The 27,259-nt window shown below is 34.9% G+C and overlaps 1 protein-coding gene across 1 annotated transcript in view; it reads left to right on the top strand.

Annotated features, from left to right (window-relative positions):
• LOC138305989 (talin-1-like) overlaps window positions 1-27,259 on the top strand; it is a 91,102-nt gene that overhangs the window by 21,896 nt on the left and 41,947 nt on the right. Inside the window, 31 exon segments of the mRNA XM_069246300.1 lie at window positions 502-599; window positions 4,652-4,781; window positions 4,952-5,101; window positions 5,541-5,683; window positions 6,107-6,234; window positions 6,522-6,585; window positions 7,441-7,545; window positions 7,894-7,983; window positions 8,377-8,442; window positions 8,913-9,014; window positions 9,569-9,645; window positions 13,450-13,627; window positions 15,869-16,009; window positions 16,405-16,562; window positions 16,844-17,003; window positions 17,300-17,404; window positions 17,810-17,977; window positions 18,459-18,620; window positions 18,622-18,678; window positions 19,118-19,231; window positions 19,695-19,826; window positions 20,197-20,325; window positions 20,696-20,815; window positions 21,101-21,214; window positions 21,684-22,031; window positions 22,532-22,759; window positions 23,081-23,200; window positions 23,995-24,166; window positions 25,174-25,339; window positions 25,789-25,882; window positions 26,623-26,712. Of these exon segments, the coding sequence (XP_069102401.1) occupies window positions 502-599; window positions 4,652-4,781; window positions 4,952-5,101; window positions 5,541-5,683; window positions 6,107-6,234; window positions 6,522-6,585; window positions 7,441-7,545; window positions 7,894-7,983; window positions 8,377-8,442; window positions 8,913-9,014; window positions 9,569-9,645; window positions 13,450-13,627; window positions 15,869-16,009; window positions 16,405-16,562; window positions 16,844-17,003; window positions 17,300-17,404; window positions 17,810-17,977; window positions 18,459-18,620; window positions 18,622-18,678; window positions 19,118-19,231; window positions 19,695-19,826; window positions 20,197-20,325; window positions 20,696-20,815; window positions 21,101-21,214; window positions 21,684-22,031; window positions 22,532-22,759; window positions 23,081-23,200; window positions 23,995-24,166; window positions 25,174-25,339; window positions 25,789-25,882; window positions 26,623-26,712 (4,109 nt within the window).

Raw genomic sequence — 27,259 nt, 5'->3', positions numbered from 1 at the left:
GTCCCGAGAGACGGCCATCTTGGAAGTGTTTAACTTCGGAGAAGATGTGCAAAGGAAATCCCATTTAGGAGAGAACAGTATTCGGTTGTTATGGAAACTTCGTTATAACAATTGTCCCATCTTTGGTTAATTTTAGGTGACCTCCTTATGTTAAGATGCTAATATTGAAATTCCTGTTCTGTCTATAGTCAGTGGGACCCTGCTAACAAAATGTTGCAACAGTCCTTAAAAAGTTTTAAAAAATTGAATCAAGAATAATTTGAGGTTCATTATTAAAAAGGGAATTTAAGAATAAAAAAGGGATAAAAAAACTTAAGTGTGATTATTGAATGTTTCTGTTATGATTGTTACACATTAGGGGACAATTTTTGCACATTCGCTACATCCTTCTTTGCTTTATGTGAAAAGCTATTAAAATGATTTTAGTTTATCATTCATTTAGGAGCTAAAGTCCCTGTGGTTTATTTGCTGTTTGTTAATTATAACCATTGTTTATTACAGCTGGTGATTATGGATTATTTCTGAAGGATGACGATCCAAAGAAAGGGGTGTGGCTAGAGTCAGGAAGAGCTCTGGACTACTACTTACTTAGAAATGGAGTAAGTTATATCTCTTATAACAGATTTACCTCCCCTGTTTGAATTCCAGTAGTTTTACTGAGAAATGGAGCAAGTTATCTCACTTATAACAGATTTACCAACCCTGATATAGAAGGAATGGATTTATCTTTCATGATAGAAGTAGTCAGGATGATTCACACACGTTAGAAGTAAATTCCTGGAAAAGTCATCTATTCCTCCTATAAAATTATTCTTATGAAATGAAAGTCTGGTTAATCAAATTAATAAACTTTCAGTTTCAAGTTTCTAATAAATTTGCACATCTAATACATACAAAAAAAGTATTGTGTTATTTATTATATTTTTGAAAAAAATCCTGATATGAGTTAAAATGATGATATTTGTTAGCCCTATTAACTTTATCTGTCCTTATTCTCCCATGATAACGCCTTAGTTACAATGTCCCGTATAATCAGAAGGAAATGTGCCATCAAGCTCTGTATAAATAACGGATAAAAAAAGAAATAAAAATGAGATGTGTTTCTTCGAAAAAGAAACGTGATCATGACAAGAAGGATGAAGTCTGTAAAAGGGTGGGAAATTCACCTAGTTTAGGCTTTTTATATTTTAGTTCATCAAGCATGGGCCCACACAATTTCAAATCTGGGTTTAAATGCAAAAAAATAAAAAAAAATAAGGTGTTACAAAGCACATCCAATTTTACTTCTTATACAACCAGGGAAAGTATTCCAAAACTAGTGACTATATGCATATGGTATCCTTATAGGGTCATAGTTTCAAGTGTATAAAGTAAGGATCACACTTTAGGAGGGAATGTAATGGGAATGCCATGAACTGCAGGAATTATGAACTCGCTATCAGTGACAGCAAGGAATCTGTTGGCCCGCTTTCTCACACATTTAGAAATGCAGTGTACTTGTGAAAGTTATTAGATGTACATCTATATCCTAGCCTCAAACTCACATCATTACTGCAAGGGGCCACGCCATGGTGACTGAGTGGTTAAAATGTCACATATTGTCACAAGCCCTCCACATCTGAGTTGCAAACTCAAATGCGATATGGAGAAGTTGCCAGGTACTGACTGCTGATCGGTACTTTTTCTCCGGATGCTCCGGCTTTCCTTCACCAATAAACCTGGCACGTCTTTACATGACCCTGGCTGTTAATAGGACGTTAAACTAATAAAACCCAATAAATCATTAGTGCAAGTGTCAAAAAAAAAAAAAGATAATAATAAACTGAATGTCTAATGCGCAATGGTTGCCACAGACCAGTTTTCTGGTTTCTTAAGTTTTACTGTCAGGGAAAATAAAGAAACAAATAAATAAAAATGTTTGAATGGATTTAAGGAAATAATATCCTTCCTGTTCACCCTAACACCAATGACAGTTAAAAATATAATATGTAAAGCATTTCCTTAATGCTTGGAGGAAATTTTTTTCACTTGAGAATCTCATTATCTTGAGATATTCAATACTTGACCTTTGATTCATGTGACCTTTCACACTCTGGCATCAGGACAGACAAAGGTCATGAATTTAGCATTAGGATGGAGCTAGGACAAAATTTTGAAGAGGTTTATAATGTTTCTGTCAGTATTAATTTTCAAAGCTCTTCAACTTGAGTGACTCGGGACAGGCTAAAGTGTATTTCCTTACCATCGCCAGTTCGACCTAAAATGACTATTTATGGAAATATTTAAAACATCCATTTACAGTCATGTACAAATATGAAAATATGCATTTTGAATGCTTTAAATAAGCATACATCCTTGTCATAGAAAGTGTTTAAACCCAGTCGTAAATAATAATGTAGGTAAATAAACATCAATATCGGTTTAAACTTTGATATGTGTAAGATTTAATTTAAATGTCAGGAGGGCTTTTCATCACAAAAGTACAAATATCTATGAACATTGAAGCATTGCATTGACTTTGAGGTTATTCATGACATAATTAACTTACTCGCCCCTTAAATTTCATTATGAACTCTTCCAGCTATAGAATAAGAAGGATTCAATTGTGTTTTCATCTGGGGAAAGAGGGGATTTAGGTTTAGATGGCTGTATGAAGCATTTATAAAACATTTTCTGTAATAATTCGTTACATGTGAAGACTTGTAGAACAGAGGATCATATCTTTTTGATCTGTTTCACTTTCACATTTGGACTTTCATTTTGACATTTAGGAGGCGTCACATATTTCCCAGGAGTCAACACCCAGTCTCTTCTTTTTGTGCTATTTAGTCCGCATCTACATTATTTTGACCACCTTCGTCTTGTTGAAATTTTTGATAGAATATTCTGTAATTTCCTGTTAAAATTTATTAATCAAGACAACTTCCCAAAATTTACAATTACTTACAGTTGTTTTCTTCTCAATTTTGTAAATTAGAGAATAAATGTGATCGAAAGCTGAATCCTTTTCCCAATCAATAAGATTGACATCATTGTCTTTGCATATATATACAGAAAATATGGTTATAAAACTAACCTCTTAGGACCAACAAAATTACCTAATTATAAAGATAGTTTGTTATATACACATATTATAGGCATCTTATAGGGACATTGACAAGGAATAAAATCACTATATTATAACCATCAACATGATGTAAGCATACTTAATTATAAGCATCTTTTACTGTAGAACACCAGAATTTTCATAACTAACCTCTTTGCCTCTGTCCCCCCCCCCCCCCACACACACACACAAACACACACACATCCCCACCCTACTATTCTACTATGGTACAACCTACCCAAGGAGTACTCACACATATGTATGTATAGAGGACAGGTCCTTTGGTGTAACCTACCCCTATAGGGGGTACACACATATGAATAGTTTAGAGTTGAGACATATAAGGGGTGCGGGCAATGTATAACTGAGTGTGTTCACTTCCTGTGAATCAGGAAGAGCTCTTCAGTTGAAGGAGGTACAAATATCCCATTAACGAGGGCCACTTTAAACTTACATTTTGAGAAATTGGATCCATTATACAATTCGCTAATGAGTGGAATATTTTGTAATTCTGCAAATAGTTAGAAATTATTATGACAAAATCTTGATGGTTACAATTTTATATACTTTTAAGTTCAGCTCTTGAAGCTGATAATTCTTTTTTAATTAAGAACTTCTAAAATTCATAGGAGTTTCCATTGTAGTTTTAGACAATCTCATGGTTCAAATTAATTTCTTTATTATAACTTGATCAGTTGATAACATTAGATTAAATCTCACCAGATACAATTTAGTTTGTTTATCAGTAAAGCCTTGTGTAGCTTTTCAGTTATAAAAAGGAAACAACATCCTAAATTCTTTTAGCTAATAATACACATTTAAATCCTTCTACAAATTTTAAAGTTGGGAGCCACCAGCTACTACATGCTCCAACCTCTAAGCTCCTAAAATGACCCAGAGCCAACATATTTAGACAAAAGTCACAATAAAAAACCTGAATTTCATATTCGACCCGATAAGCACCCATGTCCATATAAACGCCCTCTCCTCCTTTTGAGGTCTCAGTTTCAATTTTCTGGGCATAAATAAAAACCAAAACTGTATAGGTTTGCAATAATTTTGTCTTATAAAGCACCTTTTTCATTTTTGTCAATTCTTTAAACAAACTGGGCACTTATTGGGTTGAAAAGTTAATCCTGCAAAGTTTCATACATTTCAAAGACGTTTAGAGGGAAATTGTACATGTCAATACAAAATAAATCCAAGAGATAAATTATGAATGAAATATTATTTACGTTGAAGACACAGAGAGAATTTTAATTGTATGCTACTGATGTCCTTCTTCATAAACACACAAACACTTGATTTATCTCTAAAAAATGTCTAAACCGACTTTTCATATTACAGAGTTATCTTCCTTGTGGGTAGTTATCAATTGTGACATCTTTATTTTGTGAGGAAAAGTATTGTTTTCTCTGAAAAGTATGACAGGATGCTCGAAAACACATGAAATCACAATCAATACCTACCTACAAGGACAGATAACTCAAATACAGAATTGTTGTTTATGCTAAATTTTACCTAAATCTCATGTTTGTTTTCCAGGATCTATTAGAATACAGAAAGAAGATGAGGATTCTACAGATCAAAACCCTCGAAGGCAACGCTAAGAAACTCCAGGTGGACGATAGTCATACTGTGGGTCAACTCATGGTCACCATCTGTACACGTATCGGTCAGTATCAGTTATCACATTCACCCCTAGAGACACATTTAGACTCTTCTAAATCAAACACTAGACCAGTCCATGTTGAAATTTTAGGGGTGATTGAGTAATTTTATAATGTATGTTGTTCTTATGGAAATGTTAGGAAACCTAAAGTAAAATTTTTTTTCAATTTCCAGGAATTGCCAACCATGAGGAATACTCACTTGTACGCGATCTAGCTGATGATGAAAAAGAAAAAACCATGACAATAAAACGTGATAAATCCATCGCCAAGGACCAGAAAAAGTTAGAGGAAATGAGGAAAAAACTTCACACAGATGATGAATGTAAGATAGTGCTGACAAAATCTAGTTGATACAGAATGTTTTTAGATGACTTTGCAACCTAAAGTACTCTTAAATTGCCATTTTCTCAAGTATTGAAATTCTTAAATGCAAGACCTTTCTTCTGTTATTGGATACTTTGTACTAAATATATTTAATGTATACCTAAGACATACACTTTCTAGTGTACCTTATAGCGTTATACGTTTACTATTGAAAATGGCTGATAGCCCATTGGTGATCTATTTATTGCTTGCTTTTGTGATATAAGTAAATATTGATAAATTAAGAAAAGGAATAATTTTTATCTTAAGCTAATTTGCTGAGAAATGTGATTCATTGAAGTTTAATAGATAATGATGACATTTAAAATTAAGTTTTACATCGGATAACATATATAGAACACAAATAGTAATTGATCAATTTTCATTTCTTTCTTTAGTGGAATGGTTGGATCATTCCAAGACTTTACGAGAACAAGGCGTTAATGATGAAGACACATTACTTTTACGTAGAAAATATTTCTACTCCGACCAAAACGTCGACCAGCGTGATCCCATCCAACTCAACTTGCTATTTGTCCAGGTAGGGTACAAAGGGAGACAATTCTGATTATCTCCCCTTACATTTTAAGAAAAGTCACTAAACATGGACTTTGTGACTATTTATTGGCACAAATTTTAACGATATTTTACATTACCACATAGGTAAACATTGAAATGGGAACTAGGTGAACGTTGAAATGGGAAAATTAATGAGTATTTGTTTCAACATATGTTTTTTACCTGATTTCAGCAAAACTCTTCGTTGAGTGTATTATAATTAATGATACATTACCACTGATAATCTTTTAAGCTACTCATTGACTGGCAAATTTTTTCAAGACTTCCTAAATTTTTTCTTTTTAAATGTTGGTCTAGAAGCTTTTCCAGATTCATCTTGGAATGATTTAGGTGAGGAGAAGTGATTAAAACCTGTTTTGTTTACAACCTGTATTTCCTGATCTAGTCCCGGGACGCCATTTTAGACGGCACCCATCCTGTGGCCCAGGAGGAGGCGATACAGTTCGCTGGCCTACAGTGTCAGATTCAGTTTGGGAACCACATAGAAAATAAACACAAATCAGGATTCTTTGAGTAAGTTATGAAAAGTAGAATTATAATAATCTCTCTGAGTGTTTAAATTGAAATGATCCTGAAAATGAGTCCTATCTTTACCAAATATCTGTATATAATAACAGCTCTCTGTCCCAGTGATGCATGGGACTCTGGAATTTCCTGTGGGACTCATTAGCATTTAGAGAATGTACTTCACTGAAAAATCCTTCATAAATGGCTTGAATGAGCTGAAAGCATCACAAAAAAAGAAATTAAAGATTACTTCAAACAGATATATAAAATCTTTAATTTTGTTTGTTTTTCAGATTAAGAGAATTTCTTCCCAAAGAATACTGTAAACTGAAGGGGGTAGAGAAGAAGATTTTCGCAGTAAGTAATGTACCCCCTCACTTCTAGAACAATGACAAGAATATAAACGTAGAATCAGTGACACAGTCTTTAAAGATGCTCCACCGCTGACAAGTAGTATTTTTTCACTATTAAAAACTGGAGCAAATTATTTAGTATTTTTCTTCAGTTACTAAAGTTACTTACTTTACACCATTACCACCATTGAAAAGTTTGAGCTTCTAATTTTAATATAGGTTAAAAATATAAAAAATAATTAATTGCATCCCGGAAAAATTCAGAGTCACTTTATCCTATATGGAATGAAATACTGATTGTGCATGCACCAAAAGCAAAATAAATTATTTTTGTATATTTTTTGTGTTAGTTAGACATATGCATACATGATTAAACACCAATTATTGTTCAAATGATGAATGTCATTTATGCTCTGTCGGCGATGGATCATCTTTAATGTCAACCATTTGATAGTTGATGTTTAAAGAAGCTAGAGCTAATGTAAACTGTGCAATTTGATATGCATATTTTGCAGACTCTAAAAAATCAGGAAACTAAACTAAATTGTTGTAAATTTTTTTTTCAAATGCAGGTAAATTATAGAACCATAGAGGCTTAGATTGAAACATTTAAATTGGTATGAAAGCATAACTAAGTTATCACAAAAAACTAGTAAGTGTTGTCAGCTGTGTCTATCAATGTAAATTAAGATTCTATTGGTCTAGTAATTCAGTGCCACATATTATTTCGAGCAAAAGTTTTGAGTATTGATGATTTCAAATTTTGTAGATAATTTTCCCTCATAACTTTAAGCATTAAATATTTGTACAAAATAATTCTTTACATATTTTTATCAACCTTTGTGTAATTTACTTGTAGGAACACAAGAAGTGGACAGGTTTGTCAGAGTATGAAGCTAAGGCTAAGTACACCCAGCAGTGTCGTGCCCTGAAGACTTACGGTATCACTTTCTTCCTTGTCAAGGTAGGACAGCAGCAAAGAAATACATATATCACTTTTATTTAATAGCACCAAAAAATATTTAATTTCTTTTGTTTAAATTGCTATTGAAGTTTATTTCCATTTAAATACATTTAAGTAAAAATGCTAATGAATGTGCACAATACAAACAAGCCCAGAGCAGCAACATGTTTCTTGAAGTTTTATTTATAAAAATGTTGTGGAAATTCCATCATCATAAAGCAGCAGTCAATAAAAGTTTTGTTAGATGTATAAAAGTAAAGAAAATAAAAATGTCTTTGACATGATAACATGTCAGCTTCTTTTGTGTTATAACTTTGAATGGATTTATTGATTTTGTTTGTTTTACAGGAAAAGATGCAGGGTAAGAACAAACTGACGCCACGATTGTTGGGGATCACGAAGGAGAGCGTCGTCAGAATGGACGAGAAGACCAAAGAGGTGTGTATCAGGAAACAGAATATTCTGTCTTTGCATATTACAGAGTTACCTCCCTTGTGGATATGTATCCATTGTGATGTCATTATTTTGCGGGCATCATTTACGTCTTTTACTCCGAAAAAAGGAAGTTGTTGCTCGCAACCACATGACATAACAACCAATACCTTCCCACAAGGACCGACAACTCTGAAATATGCAAATACAGAATATTTTCTTAACAAAACGCTCGGAATCTGAGCAGATTCATCTCTTGTTATTAAAATTTAATCACAGTGACCTTTTAGCTTCAATTTTGAAGTATTTTACCAAACCAGCAGAGTTAAGTGATAACAAAATAGTGATGTGTATGTTTGTAAAATGATAGATAAATCACGTTTTTAACTTGTTTTACAGATCATGAAGACTTGGCCTTTGACCACTGTGAGACGCTGGGCTGCCTCACCTAACAGTTTCACACTGGTATGTACAACTATAGGTACTATAGAATTTGTTCCTGTTATCTACTGAATTCACCCATATATAATATTTGCGAAATGTTTTATTTTTAAAAGAGTAATGTTTCATTAATTTTATAAAAAAAAAAACCTATCTAAATGATCTCTGTTTCATTTTAGGATTAGGATTTAGGATTATAAATTTACTACTCCTTTTGATTTTAGGAGTTATCTCCATTCAATTTCAGGATTTTGCTGAATCAGTTATCTCCCTTCAGAGAATCTAAATTATCTCTCTTTGAATTTAGGATTTCTGTGAATCTTCATCATCTCCCTTTGATTTAGGGTTTCAGTGAAACTAAATTATCTCCCTTGAATTTAGGGTTTCAATGAATCTAAATTATCCCCCTTTGATTTCAGGATTTCTGTGAATCTTTGTCATCTCCCTTTGATTTAGGATTTCAGTGAATCTAACTTGTCTCCCTTTGATTTTAGGATTTCGGTGATTACTCTGATGCCTACTACTCTGTACAGACACAAGAAGGGGAACAAATTTCGCGACTCATCGCTGGTTATATCGACATCATCCTGAAGAGGGTTAAGAGTCAACTGGTTTCAAAATCTAACAAAATATTGAGAATGAAATATTCAATTTATAGTCATTGAAGTTACAGTATTTTTTCAAATCTATCTCACCACTGCTAAAGATAGTTTTGAGAGTATTGTAAAGTGAAAAGTAAATTTTGGAAGATTAATTGTCTCGTTTCTCATTTTTTGTGAAAGAACTCTCAAAAGGGTTAGATTATTGTTATCTCATCACCCCTCCCATCTGTTTCAAGTATATATACTTTCATGGGCCAGATAGTGGTTTTCTTTGAGATTTTCATCTCTTCTTCATCAACCAAAGCTGATAGTGTCCTTAACTTACTATAGTTGTTAACAGAATTTAAAAATGCAACAGAATTGTTTATAAATTAAAAACGCACTAGTGAATATCAAAAAATACTTACAACATTTCAAAGCTTTTTATTTTTCAACAAATTTATGTAGACATCAAAAGGCACCAGGAAAAAATATGAAATGAGCTGAATTGAAGTCTATTTGTCAATGTTTTCTGTTATCTTTAATGTGTGATTGTTGTGTTTCTAAAGAAAAAAGCCAAAGAACACCTGGGAATAGATGGGACTGACGAGGCACCTATGTATGAGGACAACGTCGCACCTGGACAGTAAGTTTGGTTATATCAGGGAATATGTTTGAGGGCTTTCCTGTGAAAATGTTTTCAAGACAAGGCAAAAAAATTTAATTTTTGTTTAATCATAACTTGATGTCCTAACACCTTCAAATGATTATAAGATTTGACATGATGATTGCAATTCATCTAAAATTAGTATTTCATTTTCTGTTTCCCACCTTTTCACTTGGATACTATTAATGTTAGAGGTGAAATATATCTTACTAGGCCATGGGCTAGGAGGGTCCCACATGCACCCCCCCCCCCCCCAAACCTCCGAACCAATATTTTTCTGAACCCTTATGACCCACTGATCACAAATCCAAATGTTAACATTGCATAAATTGGGATGAACTTCCGGTTATGACGTCATCAAGATGGCCGCCATCTCGAATTTCACTAAAAATTGAAAAATAGTCATTACATTAACATTTTTCAACCGAAGTAGACAAATGAGTTATCAAAATGACCACAATAGAACAACAAATACATATCAGGACCAACAAATCCAATATATGTAGTGATTTCTACGCAGGAAATGAAAAAAATCGGATTTAAAGCTCAAAAATGGTGATTTTTCAGCAAATTTTTTCATATTTTGTTTGACGCAGCAAAAATGTTTCCCAACAGCAATCTATTATTTCTAAGAAGTTTTTGACCACTTGTCAATCAGTTTATGCAACAAAAGCAACCAAAACCAATGTTAACATCGTATAAGTTCCGGTTATGACGTCATCAAGATGGCCACCATCTCGAATTTCACTGAAAAATGAAAAATAGTCATAACATTAGCATTTTTCAACTGAAGTAGACAAATGAGGTATCAAAATGACCACAATAGAACAACAAATACATGTCGTGACCAAATAAGCCAATATATGTAGTGATTTGAACGCAGGAAATGAAAAAAAATAATATTTTAAGCTCAAAAATGGTAAATTTTCAGCATTTTTTCATATTTGGCTTGACGCAGCAAAATTGTTTCCCAACAACAACAAATTGTTATTCACAATCAGTTATTTGACCTATTATCAATCTGTTAAAACAACAACAACAAAAATATATAGAAATGCAACAGAGATTTGTTATACCATCATTTGGTTTACAAAACATCACCGGATGCGGCATATGATTGTTATTTTTTCCAAACCGCTAACACTACAGTTTCCTGGTGTCTTGGAATTTCCTGAATATAACATTGACTATTGACGATTTATATCTTAACAAATTTGAATTTAAAGTTGGCTGAATATCTAAGTGGGACTTCAAAATAATCCATTTTCATGCTCGAAATTTTGTAGACTAGTAGCCTCTCAAAATGAATTATTACAGCAAAACGCTAACTAATAGCTATAGGGTATCAAATTAAAGTTACGTAAATACCATGACACTTTTCGAAACATATTGTGTCTTTTAGAATGAGCACATCCATTGTTTATTTCTTGTGTATAACGCAAGATATAAGATGGTTACTACAGTGTCACATATTTCTTTCACTAGTTCTTAATGCTAATCATTTTCGTTGTGCGTCGTCTTCGACCTCGGTGACCTGATGTGACATTACATTACCGGGGTTACCATCATGGTTCTAACTTGTCAACTGTCCATGGTCAGAGTTAAGATCAGAAACATCGGCTTCAGGGATGTGGGAGCTCTTCCTGTTTCCAACTTAGTTTCACCTAGATTCACATATCGTATATGATGTTCCAGACTTCCCCGGCATGATGGAAAAGACACCAGATCAACATTCTGCGGAGGGTTGAGTTGGTTCTCTTTAATTCGTATGAAGCACAATTCCTAATTCTTGTGAACCTCAGTGACCATAGGTGGCACAGGTGGATTCTTTGAGGTCATAAATGAGGTCTGCAGTGAAGTTTCACTCTTTGCCAAGTCTGGAAAGCACTTTAGAGAACTTTTTACTGGAGAGTCTTCAATGGTCTCTTTGCGCATACACCAGATGTGACACAACCGGCACCTTCAAGGGAGTGGGAAAAGTCAGACCAATGAAAAACATTTAACATTTATGCCCTCTTAATGACCTCGATGATATCACCAGTGCCATTTATGGTTGCACGAGGGTCCACAAGATTGATGAATAGTACTTCATACGAATTATGGAGTTATGTGCTTAAGAGAACCAATTCCACCATTGGAAGAATGTGCATCTGGTGTAATTTCCATTATGCCGGAGAAGTCTGAAACAGCATATACGTACGATATGTTAGAATCTGAAAGAGATCCCACATCCCTGAACCTGTTGTTCCTTATATGAACTCTGGTTATGGATGGGTCATAAAAGGCTAGAACAACACTGGTAATGCAGTGTCACATGAGCTCATCGACATCGAAGACGTCGATCTGGCTTTCGACGAATTGGATACTGATATCTCGAGTACTCTGATTCGGACTGCATGTACCAGCTACCAGATATGCCGAGTCTCTTCAGTGGATAGGTCAGTGAGGCGAGAAAGCACGCACAATGATAATGGTTATCATTGAGAACCAGTGAAAGACATATTAGTGACATTGTAGTAACCATATGACATTTTGCTTATGCTATGCATAGGAAATAAACAATGAATGTGCTCATTTTCAAAGACACAAACGCTTTGGGAACTGTTTAATGATATTAACGGAAACACAGGCTTAGCTTAGGTTACATTTGTTACGCTATCAGTAGGTGTTGTGTTATTTTTGAGACGCTGCAAATCTATAAAATTGAGGGTATAACAATAATTCGTTTTTTGCATTTCTATATATTTTTGATGTTGTTGTTTTAACAGATTGATAAGAGGTCAAATAACTGATTGTGGATAACAATTTGTTGTTGGGAAACAATTTTGCTGCGTCAAGCCAAATATGAAAAAAATGCTGAAAAATTACCATTTTTGAGCTTAAAATATTATTTTTTTTCATTTTCTGCGTTCAAATCACTACATATATTGGATTATTTGGTCCTGATATGTATTTGTTGTTCTATTGTGGTCATTTTGATACCTCATTTGTCTACTTCAGTTGAAAAATGCCAATGTTATGACTATTTTTCATTTTTTCAGTGAAATTCGAGATGGTGGCCATCTTGATGACGTCATAACCGGAACTTATACGATGTTAACATTGGTTTTTGTTGTTTTTGTTGCTTAAACTGATTGACAAGTGGTCAAAAAACTTCTTAGAAATAATAGATTGCTGTTGGGAAACATTTTTGCTGCGTCAAACAAAATATGAAAAATTTGCTGAAAAATCACCATTTTTGAGCTTTAAATCCGATTTTTTTTCATTTCCTGCGTAGAAATCACTACATATATTGGATTTTTTGGTCCTGATATGTATTTGTTGTTCTATTGTGGTCATTTTGGTACCTCATTTGTCTACTTCGGTTGAAAAATGTTAATGTTATGACTATTTTTCTATTTTTCGTGAAATTCGAGATGGCGGCCATCTTGATGACGTCATAACCGGAAGTTCATCCCAACTTATGCAATGTTAACATTTGGATTTGTGATCAGTGGGTCATAAGGGTTCAGAAAAATATTGGTTCGGAGGTTTGGGGGGGGGTGCATGTGGGACCCTCCTAGCCCATGGCCTATACCCCAGTTGTCCACTGAATTATAGTGTAACAGAAAGTTCATTATAGTGTGATATAGGGATACAGCAGCAAAGTGCCTAATTCAGTAACTTGTTCCCCATCTACCCTAAAGAAGTAACAGTAAATCATTTAGAGTGTTCTCGACTAGATTTGTTTGTTTCCCACAAGCTTTAAATATATGAGATATAATTTCATTTCTATTTATCCAGGGCTACAATCATTAAACAGAACCAAGCCAAGGTCAGCCATGCTGATCACATGTCCGTCGCCATGCCAGGGGTCATGAGGTCAGGAGTCGGTCCCTCCAATTTTTCTGCAGGATCAATGGACTCAATGCAGTCGAGTCAGGTGTCAAACTCAATGCATGTGAGGCATGAAAACAACCAGGTGTGACTCAAGTTTGTATACCTTACTAATTACCTAGAGGTCAAGGCGGAGCTATGGTTCAAAGGGGCGGAGCTACATTTGTATACTATACTAAACATATAGAGGTTAAGGGCGGAGCTATGGTTCAAAGGGGCGGAGCTACATTTGTATACTATACTAAACATATAGAGGTTAAGGGCGGAGCTATGGTTCAAAGGGGCGGAGCTACATTTGTATACTATACTAAACATATAGAGGTTAAGGGCGGAGCTATGGTTCTAAGGGGCGGAACTACATTTGTATACTATACTAAACATATAGAGGTTAAGGGTGGAGCTATGGTAAAAAGGGGACGATATTAAATATGTAGAGGATTGGGCGGAGCAATGGTTAAGAGGGGCGGAGCTATGTTTATATACCTTACTGAACACGGAGAGGATAGGGTGGAGCTATAACTGTATGCATTACTAAACAGGGAATCACAAAGCTAATTTTGAAAAACCCACAAGTATAATAAAAACAAGAGTTATTGAGATGAAGCATCTATAAAATCAAGGTGTCAGTCATTTGGAATTTTTATCAAGGAAATGGGAATCAGTGTTATCAATGGGTTATTAATGGGAAATATGGTAGTAAGAGGGAATTTGTAAAACTAGATTAAAAAAATATAAGTGACATCTAAAATATGGAAGGAGTTTGGAGGATGACTTTTAAGTAAATGTTATAAAAACAATCTCTTCAGAAATTTAATACGGCTGTTTTGAGATCCTAAAACAATGTGGGTAAAGTACAATTTTCCATTGATTAGTCCCATCTTTTAGTGATTTAAATGTCTTAAAATTAACATCAAAAGATGACGTTACAATCACCGAAAGGTTGGACAAATCAACAGTAAAATGTACTTCATCTATATCATTTTGGGATCTTGAAACCAGAATCTGACAACTGAGAAATTTGAAGAATTGGGAGTATTGAAATACTGAGTGTATGATTTGCTTCTGAGTTTGATTGACAGATCCCTCACTAGGTAAATGACCTTTGCTTGACCCAAGTATATATGTTTACTAACATTGTTCCTATCATGTAAAGCGAGTTTGCTGGATAGATTCTAGTTATTTCTCATTAATCATATGATGATGTTTAGTTTATTTGATTTTGTTTATCCATGGATTAGGTGTTTAACCTACAGATGTAGTGAACATATTTTTGTTTGCATTTTGTTGTTTTTGTGTGATTTTTATACATCAGATATTTCGGTAAAAATTTTATCCTGATCTTTTAGATACAGTCCTTGTTTATATCCTGATATTAATGCCTGCCTTGTTGTTTGGCACTAAATGACCTTAGTTGTCGATGGGCCGTAAAACTCAAACAAACAAACAAATTATGCTTGAAGCCACAAGAAAATCTCAATCTTGCATTCAGTTTCAGAAGCAAGAATTAGGAGAACTAGATTAAAATTCATCCAAACACATCTATGAAAGCATGTGGAAAATTATTTTAAGTTTATTGATTTCCGCTCATTGGAAAAATTGTATCCTGATATTAACATCTTAATGTACCAAAGTTTGATTTAAAATTTCCAAGTTATATTGAGTGGCTTAGCGATATGTCAATCTGGCTGAGGTTCAATGCGGTATGTGAGATCACCTGCATCAGCTGCCTATTAAAATTCTCTTCTGGTTTAACTAAAATAATTTTTTGAGATTTAAAAAACTGCCTGTGGCCCTGCATGTTTGAATTTATGCCTGTATGATCATAGTTTCATAAGGAGCTGTTGATACAATGTTAACCTTTGTACTAAATGTTTAAATCCTCTGGAAACTTTAAAAAAAAAAAAAAAAATTCAAATACAAAATGTACTTTCTTTAAAATTAGCGTTTTGCATAACAAGGAATTCCTTTGTACTAAATGTTTAAATCCTCTGGAAACTTTAAAAAAAAAAAATATTTTCAAATACAAAATGTACTTTCTTTAAAATTAGCGTTTTGCATAACAAGGAATTCCATATGATTAATATTTCTTTTCTTTCAAATTAATATATTTCATCTGTATGCTGTTTTATTATGTTATTTAAACTATAAAATGAGTTTTGTTATGGTTATATTCTTCATTTATTATCTTATATTGTTTTTCCTCATGTGAGATTTTATATGAGGATATTCAAATTTGATTTCTTCACCTGAGATCCTTCTTCTAGAAATGTTCTCTTGATAGAACTTAAATCTTCGTAGTTTTAATACTAGTTTGTATCTAACACAGAGCCAGGGCGTCCATGAATTCACACTGACGTCCTCACAGCGTGCCCTCATCTCCTCGATTGACGAGGGCGTGTTGTCAATCAAGCGTGACGAGTCTACTCTTGATAGTGGAATGACACTTCCTCACCTCGGAGACGATGCTGTAAGTATACATCCCAAGGAAACTTAGGAATTCTACAGAACAAATGTCATGGAAACTGAATTTATGAAAATGATTTGTGAAACTCAAGACCTTTAAATTCTGAAATTTAAATAAGATAAATCTAGGAATGTTACATAAAGTCAATTGATGGTTATCAGACTTAAATTAGAATGGTATTTAAAGAAGAACTGATTTGTGTAGTTTTCTGATATAAATGATGTAATTCTTGGGCTATTTTTGAATGTTATTTGCTCGCTATTATCAAAATAATAATTAAATTTTATCAATTTGATGACTAGTATATATATGCTCTTTATAATACAAAGTGTATACCAGCAAATCATTTTAAATTATTATTTTTTTTTTAATTTCTTTATGTTTTTACTTTATTTCAGGCATCCAAGAAATGGAGACAGAATCAGTTGGATCTTTCACGACAGAAAGTGAGCGCTCAGCTGGCGGCCATGAACGCTGCCACCGCTCAGCTGGTGACGCTGTCTGCCGGGGATGACGAGCCGGATACAGACAATGTTGGTGCCGCAGTCGCCCAGATGTATGTGTACACTTATATCAAAATTTAAGTCTTACAAGTCTAACAAAGTGTTACTTATAGAACTGAATTCTAAATTCAAATTTTTTTTCAAAAACCAATTTGAATATTTAATTCCGAAACTTTGAGGTGTAACATATAACAAATTGACTCATAACTCTACAGGACAGCACCACTTAGTTATAGAGACATCTTTTCTATTGAGTGGTCTTTATAGAGAGGTCTAACTTTATGTCTAGATAATTTCTAGTTTCTGACATTAGTTCTTTTTTATATCCCGATAGCACATCAAATATGGGAGACTTCAGCCACGACGTGCGTATGGTTGCTGCTCTTCAGGATGACGATGATTCCAGGAACCGACTTCTGAGCGCAGCCAAACAACTGGCCGGAGCATTCACTGACCTCCTGAACGCTGCTCAACCAGGACCAAACTCTAAAGATGTAAGGATTTCTCTAGCTGGGGTTCAATAGTTTCAGTTTTAGACTTTTTGAACTCAGAAAGAAATCATGTGCTTAATATTATGCTTAAATTCTTTAAAAAAACCAACTAAATCTAGAAAATCGAATATTTTTCAAATGTCATAAATAACTAATAAAATAGTCAAAGATAATGACAATTTCATATTGTTGTATTGATAGAGTTTTTGTCGAAATGACAAATTTTAAAAACATCCCTAAATTATTCAAAATAAAGTCAGGATTAGGTTTTCCTAATTTATATGACTGTTTATTTGTAGTCGAGACAGAACTTGATCACTGCGGCTAAGACAGTAGGTGAGGCTAGTCAGGAGGTGATGCAGGGCGTCGGGGAGTCAGCTCTGGACATGGACAGACACTACCAGGTAATATATACTTTATTATTGTTAAATGTGCAACTTTAGGATGATAGGTAACATCATAATTGAGATAAGAAGAAGTAAATCCAAAGGAACTGAATATATCATAGAAATTGTATGTTACTTTGATGTGCAAATTGGAGGAAAAGATGCAAATGTCAGTATTCTAACAACTAAACTTTAAAAAAAAATGACATTTTCACTACAATTTGTCTGATTTTTCCTTTCTTGGATTTAAAACAAAGGGGAGATAATCTAGTACTAAGACATTATCGATAAATGCTTGCATTCTGGTAGCTTTCTGTTGTTTATGAAATGTTAAATATCTTTCATGCTAATTGCCATGGCCAATGTCGCCAGTAAATGGAAACTTTAGCAATTGTTTTAACACCATACTATTTTGGTTGCTAGGAAACACTGCTAGCCCTGGCTAAGGCTGTAGCTAATGCCACTGCCCAGCTTGTCCTAAAGGCCAAGAATGTTGCCAGTACGACAGAGGACCAGGCCCAACGTGACAAGGTTATCAGCTCAGCAACAAGCTGTGCCCTGGCTACATCTCAGCTGGTTTCGTGCACCAAGGTAGGATCAGTGAGGACAAAGGAATAAAGAATAGAAAATAACAAATGAATTGGTAATCAATACAGCCCAACTCATTCACCCCTGAAATTTCATAATGGACTGATTTAGTCTTTGATTTAGAAGGGTCTTATTGTGTTTTCAGGGATGAATAAGTTTATGGTTAATGGTTAGCATGCTTGTTGATTCCTTTAATGGATGTTTATTAGTAACAATCGCCTGCCCAAATACATGGGATTTTTCAGTGTGTTCAATTTATTTTTTTTTTTTTTTATATATTCAGGGACCAACAAACATGATATTCCATTTGTGTAGGATATTCAGCTTAGTAATAAATATCAATAGTAAAGATAATTTCTCTGTCTTGATGAGGCTTTTTTGCATAAAATATAGAATCATCCATTGTTTCCATCATTCCCTTAATTGTCTGCTGATTTCAGAGATTATCAGAACTGGTAAAAATCAACTGTTACCATGTTTACAGGTTGTAGCTCCAACAATCAGCAGTCCAGCCTGCCAGGAGCAGCTGATCGACGCAGCCAAACAGGTCGCTCGGTCAGTTGAGGGAATCGTAGAGGCCGCCCAACAGGCCTGTAAAGAGGACAAGCTACTACAGGACCTAGGGGCTGCTGCCACAGCTGTAACTCACTCAGGCCCTCACAGACATGCTGGAACACATTAAAAAGGGTGCAGGACCAGCTCAGGTACATATAAGGGGATAGCTAGGACTGGCAGGATTAAGAGAATGTTGAACTATCAATACAAGATGTTAAACACCAATTCTTTTGTTCAGAATTATGATAATTATAACTTTCCTTTGATTGAAATTACCGTAAGAACAGATTATATTTGCAAGCTTGTGTTAACAGTGAAATACGGTAATAATTATAGGGAAACAATCAAACAAATAAGCCATAAATGGTGATTACACATGGCATACTTTGTTCATTATCTCTCCTTCAAAAACAAATTTATAGAACACACTTTATCCTAGATGTTACAAAGTTTCTTGGTGCTAAATAAAGGGAGACAATCAAGCAAATGTTCTCTTTTAATATTGCTTTATGTATATCATTTTCTTCATTTATTGTTTAAAGAACTTCGCATTATCTTCTTTGAAAATTGTATATTCAATTGTTACAGGCATCAGATTCTCACGAGGTTGCCGTAGATACCATTCTGACGGTGACTGACCGTCTGTTTAGTTCTGTTGGTGATGCCCATGAAATGGTCAAACAGGCCCGACAGCTTGCTCAGGTAAAGGGACACTACCATCATTTACAGAAGCTGTTATTACTCTTATGCAGTCAAGCTCATTTCACCTTTAACTTTGGAGATGAAATATACAGCTTTATTTGAAATGAGAACAGGTCCCAATTTCTCGAAAACAAACTTTAGTCCAAAACTGACTAAAAAGTTTTCATATAGGTTACATAAGGAGAAAAACTTTTTAATTTTTGACTTAAGTCTGCATTTTAGCCAGATCTCAATTCATATGTTGAACTATTGTGTCTTTGTAATATTGAAAGCTGTATAAGTTGAAGTATTTATGAATTGCCTTTATACAGTAAAATCTGGATATATTGTCAAAATTTTAGTTGATCTGTGCCTGCCAAATTAAAACTATATTCAAAACATTTATCAAGCTGACAGCAAATAGAATGGGGATTTGATTTATGCAGGTCGTCATGTTTTTCTCACAATCTTGTCTATGTTACAGGCGACCTCTAACCTTGTGAACGCGATAAGAGAACAGGCAGAGGGACACTCTGACACAGACACACAGAAGAGACTCCTGGCTGCAGCCAAGGCACTGGCTGACGCTACAGCCAAGATGGTGGAGGCTGCCAAGGTAAGTCACTGTTGTATGGGGAGGACATTTAGGAGTAAATGATGTTATTGGAAATTTTATAACATACCAAAATGTAACATGTCACAGTAATACTTTGAATAGAAATAGTTCGTGTGGATATGTATGGCTCCCTGTCAATTCCATATGCCATTAAACAATGTTACTTATGTCTGTCTCGTCTCATTCTTATAAGTGGTAAGTGACTTTTTCGTATTACAAACATTTTTATCTGTGGTACATTTTTAATTTTGATTTGAAAAGTTTCTTCATAATTCTGGATACTTTTTAAAACCATGAATATTAATGTATACCAGTAACAACAGGTTTTGTGGAATATAACTTAAACGTGTTTTTCTGTATCCTCAAACAGGGCTGTGCCACTAACCCTAACGATGCTATGCAGCAGCATGGCCTGAAGACGGCCGCCGAGGACTTGAGGTCAGCCACCAACGTAGCTGCCAGTAATGCACTCAAGAAAAGAATCGTGATGAAACTAGAGGTAGGCAAGAGTTCCTCATTAAATTTAGAACCCTAGAAAAAATTATTTGGAAAATATTGTACTACTCAGTTAAAATCTTAAAGAAAAAAGAGTTCTTCATTTAATATTCAACAACAAGTTAAGGAAAGTACTTTGTTTATTGAGATCAGTACACAGTCATACAGTGTTATGTACATTTTGTATAAAGGAAAATATTTATAACTTGAAAAAGTACAAATGATAAAAGAAAAATAGCAACACACAGTCAATAGTACCATGGAAGGATCCGAAGAAGTTAAAACATTAACAGTTTACATAATATGTTCCTCCTGAAACCATGTATTACTGACCTTGTGTAAGGTGACGATTTAAACCATCTTTTGTTTTCCAGCACGCCGCCCGACAGGCTGCCACAGCCGCTACACAACTTGTGAACGCATCATCCTCCGCCAACAAGTCTAACTCAAACACCTGTAAGGTATCCCAGCAACAACTGACACAGTCCTGTAAAGTAAGGTTCAAGGTCATTGATACAGTATCAAAGTTAAGACATAATCTGTACGACACAGTCAAGGATGAAAGTTTATACATCAGTATGAAGTTTATAATATAGGTCATTCGTTCAAATAAGTATAGAATCACAGTTTCTGATTATCTAATTTGATTTTAATAGGATATCAAGAGTTGCTGCCCTTGGTTGTATTTGTATTTCTTTGATTGTCTGAACTCTTTAAAGTACTACTCAGTGTGTTTGAGAGGTGAAGAGATTGTATTAACTGGTGTTTTCTATCTGTAGGAGGTAAATGAACAGTTACCACGACTGGTCCAGGGATTCCAGGGGTCGGTCAAGAATACAGACAGTGCCTCAGCCCAACTCAACCTTATCAACGCTAGTCAGGACTTTATACAGGTAATCTTTTAACCTAATGACTGCATACTACCGAAAAACAGATTTGGTATCATCAGAATTTCATATAAGTAAAAAGAATTAGTCAAATACCTTAATATATAGGTAAAGAGAATTAGGCAAATACAATGTACCTTCATATTGGTAAATTGCTTTTTAAATTAGAACTTGTACAGACATGTTGGTGCTAATCAAATGTATACAATAAAATATATTAACCTTTGGAACTTAATGAAGTGAATATGAAGACTTCACGTAGTATTGGCACCACCCAGGAGTTTGTATCTATAAATGTTATATTAACAAATGCTCATAGTCTGATAGACAGAGATATATTGACCAATACAATTACAGCTAGGTTATCTCCCCTTGAGAATATTCTGCTGCGTTTGTTGAAAACAAAATTTAAATAGAATATTCGAAATAGACAGAGATGTGTTGACTAATTACTTCCATACTTTCACTATTATAGCCAGCCAGTGGCCTGGTGTCCGCAGCCAATGCTGCCGCACCTTCTGTCGGTGACCAAGCTTCAGCCAGGAACATGAATCAGAGCTGTAAGGCCATGTCCACTGCTCTGGCCGAACTCAGGACGGCTGCGGCCAGGGCACAAGAAGCTTACGGATCACTAGAGGTGGACAGCGCTCTTGATCATCTGACTGCTCTGGATAAAGAATTAGAGGAGTACCGAAGGGCAGCAGAGGCCGGCGGGCTGGTTCCTCTACCTGATGAGACAGCCGAGTCGTCGGCACAGAAACTAGGGACAACGTCTAAGTCTGTCGGGTCGGCAATGGCACAGCTTCTCACAGCGGCCTCACAGGTACAAATATAATTCATAGTGTATGGTCTTATTAGGAATAGCTTCTATAGGAATATGAGACATCAGAGTTGTGGCAACTTAATGGGATTAGCGTCTATTGAATTTGAAATATGAGAGATTAAAAAAATTGATTGAGGCATTTATCAAGAACATCTCCCTGCATTTAGGTATTTGTTTAGTTCTAGATCTGAAAAAGTATTTACATCAGGATTGTAAATATCTAATTCTGAGAAAAAACATGACACTTATAAATAAAAATTAACACAATGTCCAAGAACCAGTTAATGATAATTGATTTCCTAAAAATCACTGCTATGTATCTCTAGAAATTTATGATCAAATAATGTTAAGATGATTTAAACAGATATAAGATTAGGTCTGTTGTCATTATATGTATAGGAGATACACCAAAAACTGTAGTCAAGATAATAGACAATTTAAGGGTGGTAGGCAATGTTTTCACATTGATTAATATATGATATGAAAATATTCCCATACAGGGTAATGATAATTACGTCGGAATAGCTGCTCGTGACACCGCCAATGTGATGCGAGTGTTGACAGATGCCACACGAGGCGTCGCAGCCACTACAGAAGACAGACAAGTACAGTTACTGGTGATCGACAGCGCACGAGACGTTATCGACAAGTCTACGCGGTTACTGGAGGAGGCTAAACTGGCCCTCAATAACCCAGACAACCCCGATAACCAGACCAGGCTTAACCAGGTAAAATGGAGCTATTGTACAGTTGCTAATTTTCGTTGATGCATATCAATTTTGCTGAATTTGCAGACTTATTTAAAGTTGCAAAATTCAGTATCTTTTGAAGTTTTTCAAAGGTACAGACTTGAGCCCGGTGGTGATAGTATTTCAAATGTAAATAGCCTAGACTTCATACAAAAATCAACTTTACACAATCTAATTCTTGTTGCATCATGAAACCATAACAGCTCATTATATCATCTTTACTCACAGAAGGTAAGCCTGTCATCAAACTTGCCATCATTTTATCATCAATAGTTATTCATTTTCTGTGTTTTTCTACAGGTTGCCAAGGCAGTGTCGAATGCCCTCAACAACTGCGTGAGTTGTCTCCCTGGACAGAGAGATGTCGACAATGCAGTACGACATATCATGGAATCCAGTCAAGCCCTGTCAACATCAGAGGTAAGGTCAAGGTCATCTTAAATAAAGGCTGTAAGGTCAAGGTAAACAGTGTAAGGTCAAGGTCATGTTAAACAGTTGTAGTAGGGTCAAGGTCATGTTAAACAATGGTGGTAAGGCCAAGGTCATTGAGCTAACAAAGCAAGCCTGTTATTGAGGCTTTTATATCAGTTTACATTCTATGGTAGAAAACATTATCGCTTTTCTGCATATTCAAAAGTGTCTTAAAGGGGCACTACCTTTCCAAAACAGATTTTGGTTTTCAAAATTTGAATTTAAAACGAGATTGACAATTTTGCAGAGGCGCAAAATTTAGTAGCATTACGATAATGCTACACTTATGATGATCCCCTGAGTAACATAATTTTTATAAATAATGTGTTATTTTTTCGACCAGAATTATCAATATTAACAGTTGATTTATTTCGATTAAATGGTTCAGGAGGTGATTTCAAGTTTAGTATTAACTCTGTGGTAGTAACTTTTGTGGCTCTGCAAAATTATCAATCTTCTTTTAAATTCAAATTTTGAAAACCAAAATTTGTTTCGGAAAGGTAGTGCCCCTTTAAAAAGAGTTTTCAATTAGTAACAAGTGGAGTGTTTGACCAGACAAGTTTCTGTTGTTTGAAAAAAAAACCAGATTGAGCTTGTGTGATAATTCCACAGTCAGACAAAAAAAAACTTCATGTTTTTGTACAATCTGTAATCTGCCACACTTTAGACCTTGAATTGTTTTTGTGACTCTTTTCAAATTGCTGCCAATGTATTCATTAAATGATCTTCAAATCAAATTTCAGTACCCAACTTCTTCCAAGACTTTCCAAGAGGTTCAGAGTGACATGAACGACTCGGCTGTGAACCTGAACCAGGCTGCCAGTGATATTGTAACCTCATCTCGTGGTACAGCACAGGAACTGGCAACTTCCTCGAACAGATATAGCAGTACCTACCACACCTTTGTACAGACAGGTGAGTAGTACCTACCACACCTTTGTACAGACAGGTGAGTAATACCTACCACACCTTTGTACAGACAGGTGAGTAATACCTACCACACCTTTGTACAGACAGGTGAGTAATACCTACCACACCTTTGTACAGACAGGTGAGTAATACCTACCACACCTTTGTACAGACAGGTGAGTAATACCTACCACACCTTTGTACAGACAGGTGAGTAATACCTACCACACCTTTGTACAGACAGGTGAGTAATACCTACCACACCTTTGTACAGACAGGTGAGTAATACCTACCACACCTTTGTACAGACAGGTGAGTAATACCTACCACACCTTTGTACAGACAGGTGAGTAATACCTACCACACCTTTGTACAGACAGGTGAGTAATACCTACCACACCTTTGTACAGACAGGTGAGTAGTACCTACCACACCTTTGTACAGACAGGTGAGTAGTACCTACCACACCTTTGTACAGACAGGTGAGTAATACCTACCACACCTTTGTACAGACAGGTGAGTAATACCTACCACACCTTTGTACAGACAGGTGAGTAATACCTACCACACCTTTGTACAGACAGGTGAGTAATACCTACCACACCTTTGTACAGACAGGTGAGTAATACCTACCGCACCTTTGTACAGACAGGTGAGCAAGTTTCTCTTGGTTAACATCACAGCCACATTTCAAAGTGCATACTCCTGCTTTCCTATACACCAAAATCCTGGTTTAACCTTGAATTACCCTGGCTGTTAAAACAACATGAAATAAGCCACAAAAAAGCAATACGTAATAATTCTTGAATTCCTTTCTGAACTAGTTCCAGATGATCTAAAGTTAAAAGAAAAATACATCCAATTTGATCAATGTCCTTTATCCCAAGTGACGTAACTTTTTATAACGTCTGTGGTTGTCTATGTCTAAACTAAAGACTCTTGTAGACTTCAGACTGTTTTGTGATCCTGGAGAATATGACAATGAATGAAATAACTTCTCTTTTCACTTTTAGGTCTTACTATGGCTGGCAAGTCTAAAGATACAGACACACAATCACAGATCGTTGGAGGTTTGAAGAGTGTATCCATGGTTTCCAGTAAACTTCTCCTGGCCGCTAAGTCTGTGCTAGCGGATCCTAATGCACCTAATGCTAAAAACCTGCTTCAACAGGCCGCCAGGTAAAGTTGGACACCTCCCTCAGATTATTACAGTAGTTGAATTCAATGGTTTATTAGAACATTAATTCATAGACTTTCTTTTAGACTCAATGACTTTTGAAGCAACTGAAGATTCTTTCACTTAACCTGTGTTACATAATTAGACTATATGGACCTACATCAATGATTTAAATAGAAAAAACACCCATAAAACTTGAAGTTCCTTCACATGAAAATTACCAATTTAAAATTCAGTCAGATGCAGAAAGTTTAAAAATTGAACTGAGGGTCAAAGTTCATTTAATTTGCCTTAGGGCATTTGAACTTGTACCAGGCATATGTTTGATGACACAATATGAAAAATCTGACCACAATTTGTGTAAGGTTTCCAAAGAGGTGTAATATGACATTTTCAGATTGATCACATGATTTGTCAATTCATTGATTTGATGAATTATTTTGTTGTATAGGTCTGTGACAGAGAGCATTAATCAACTCATCACAATTTGTACTGTATCAGCTCCTGGACAGAAGGAATGTGACAACGCCCTTCGTCAGATCGAGGTACGCAAATTAGATAGATAGCTTTAGCAGTGGACTACTGTAATAAATGGTCATACAATTGGTTACTAGTGTTTGGTGGATTTGATTCTTAAAATATAATTAAAAATATATTTTTGGATCAGTTTTCTGATCGCATGATTTTCCCCATGAGTGAAGTACTTTTACTTGATCAATAAATCAATCTTGGTGAAATAAAGTTGATCAATCTGTTCAAGTGATATACATAATTATTCTGTCAATGAAATAGTAATCCTCTTACTATATTTGGAACTCTTTATATCTAAATACAACTAAATTGAATGATTAAATTTGTTTTTTTATAATTACCCTCACCCTGTGACAATACCTGTTACCTGTTACCTCTTCTTAGACACCGTAGTTAGCTGGTTCCAGCTAGTTGTGGCGCGTTTTGTTCATTTACTAAGTTATTGTCCGGTTGTGCCATATAAAAACTGGGGTAAAATTTACATGGTACTGAATTCCAGTGAGTGTTCAGTCGGTTTTTAAACGAGTTCAGAGTAGGGGCTTCTACTACGAAGTTTGGAAGGGAGTTCCACGAATCTACCACTCGCCGACTAAATATACTTTGTGTGACTTTTATCACAACAACAAAATTGTAATGCAATCTTGATACACACATTTTATGTTATTTTACTGCTACAAAACTGAGATAACAAAATGATTTTTTTGTTAAAACTTTATGTTTTGAAAAACAAAATATGATTTTCTTTCTCACCTAGGTTATGAGGAGTTTGTTAGATAGTGCAAATGAACCAGTATCGGACATGACTTACTTTGAATGTCTAGAGTCCGTCATGGAGAAATCCAAGGTAAGTAGGTCACTGTGACCTAGTTTAAGAATACTGGCTTGTGCTTGACCTAGTTTGACATGATATCATCTACAGTGATAGAGGATCACACAGAAAAAAAAGTGATGAATTTTTAAAAAATAAGTTCAGGTCTTGAGAATGAAGCTAAAGAGGTAGCATGTATATCAAACATTATTTATGCAAGCTGTAATTGCTTTGGAAATGGTTGTGTGAAATTATACTGTTAATGCTCAAATGCTGTTATTTAATCATATATATACATGTAACTGTGAAGCCTAACAGCACAGTTTAGAGAATATATTTGGACTGGCTTCATCACAGTTTACTAATCATCTTTACCATGGATGCTCAAACAGTGTAGTTTTGAATACATATTAATATGAATACAAAGATAATTTTTGATAATATTTAAAAAGAAGTTGTATAGAATTTTCTGGTTGGGCTAATATTTGGCATCAGATTGAAATTTAAAAAGAAATACTGAAGATTATTTGTTAATATACATTACAAAATCAGTAATTCCTTTTGTTCAGAATAAGAAATTTTC

Source organism: Argopecten irradians, chromosome 13 (genome assembly GCF_041381155.1).
Source record: "Argopecten irradians isolate NY chromosome 13, Ai_NY, whole genome shotgun sequence".
NCBI lineage: Eukaryota > Metazoa > Mollusca > Bivalvia > Pectinida > Pectinidae > Argopecten > Argopecten irradians.
The sequence above is the reverse complement of the archived record's forward strand: the minus strand, read 5'-3'. Positions and strand labels throughout refer to the sequence as shown.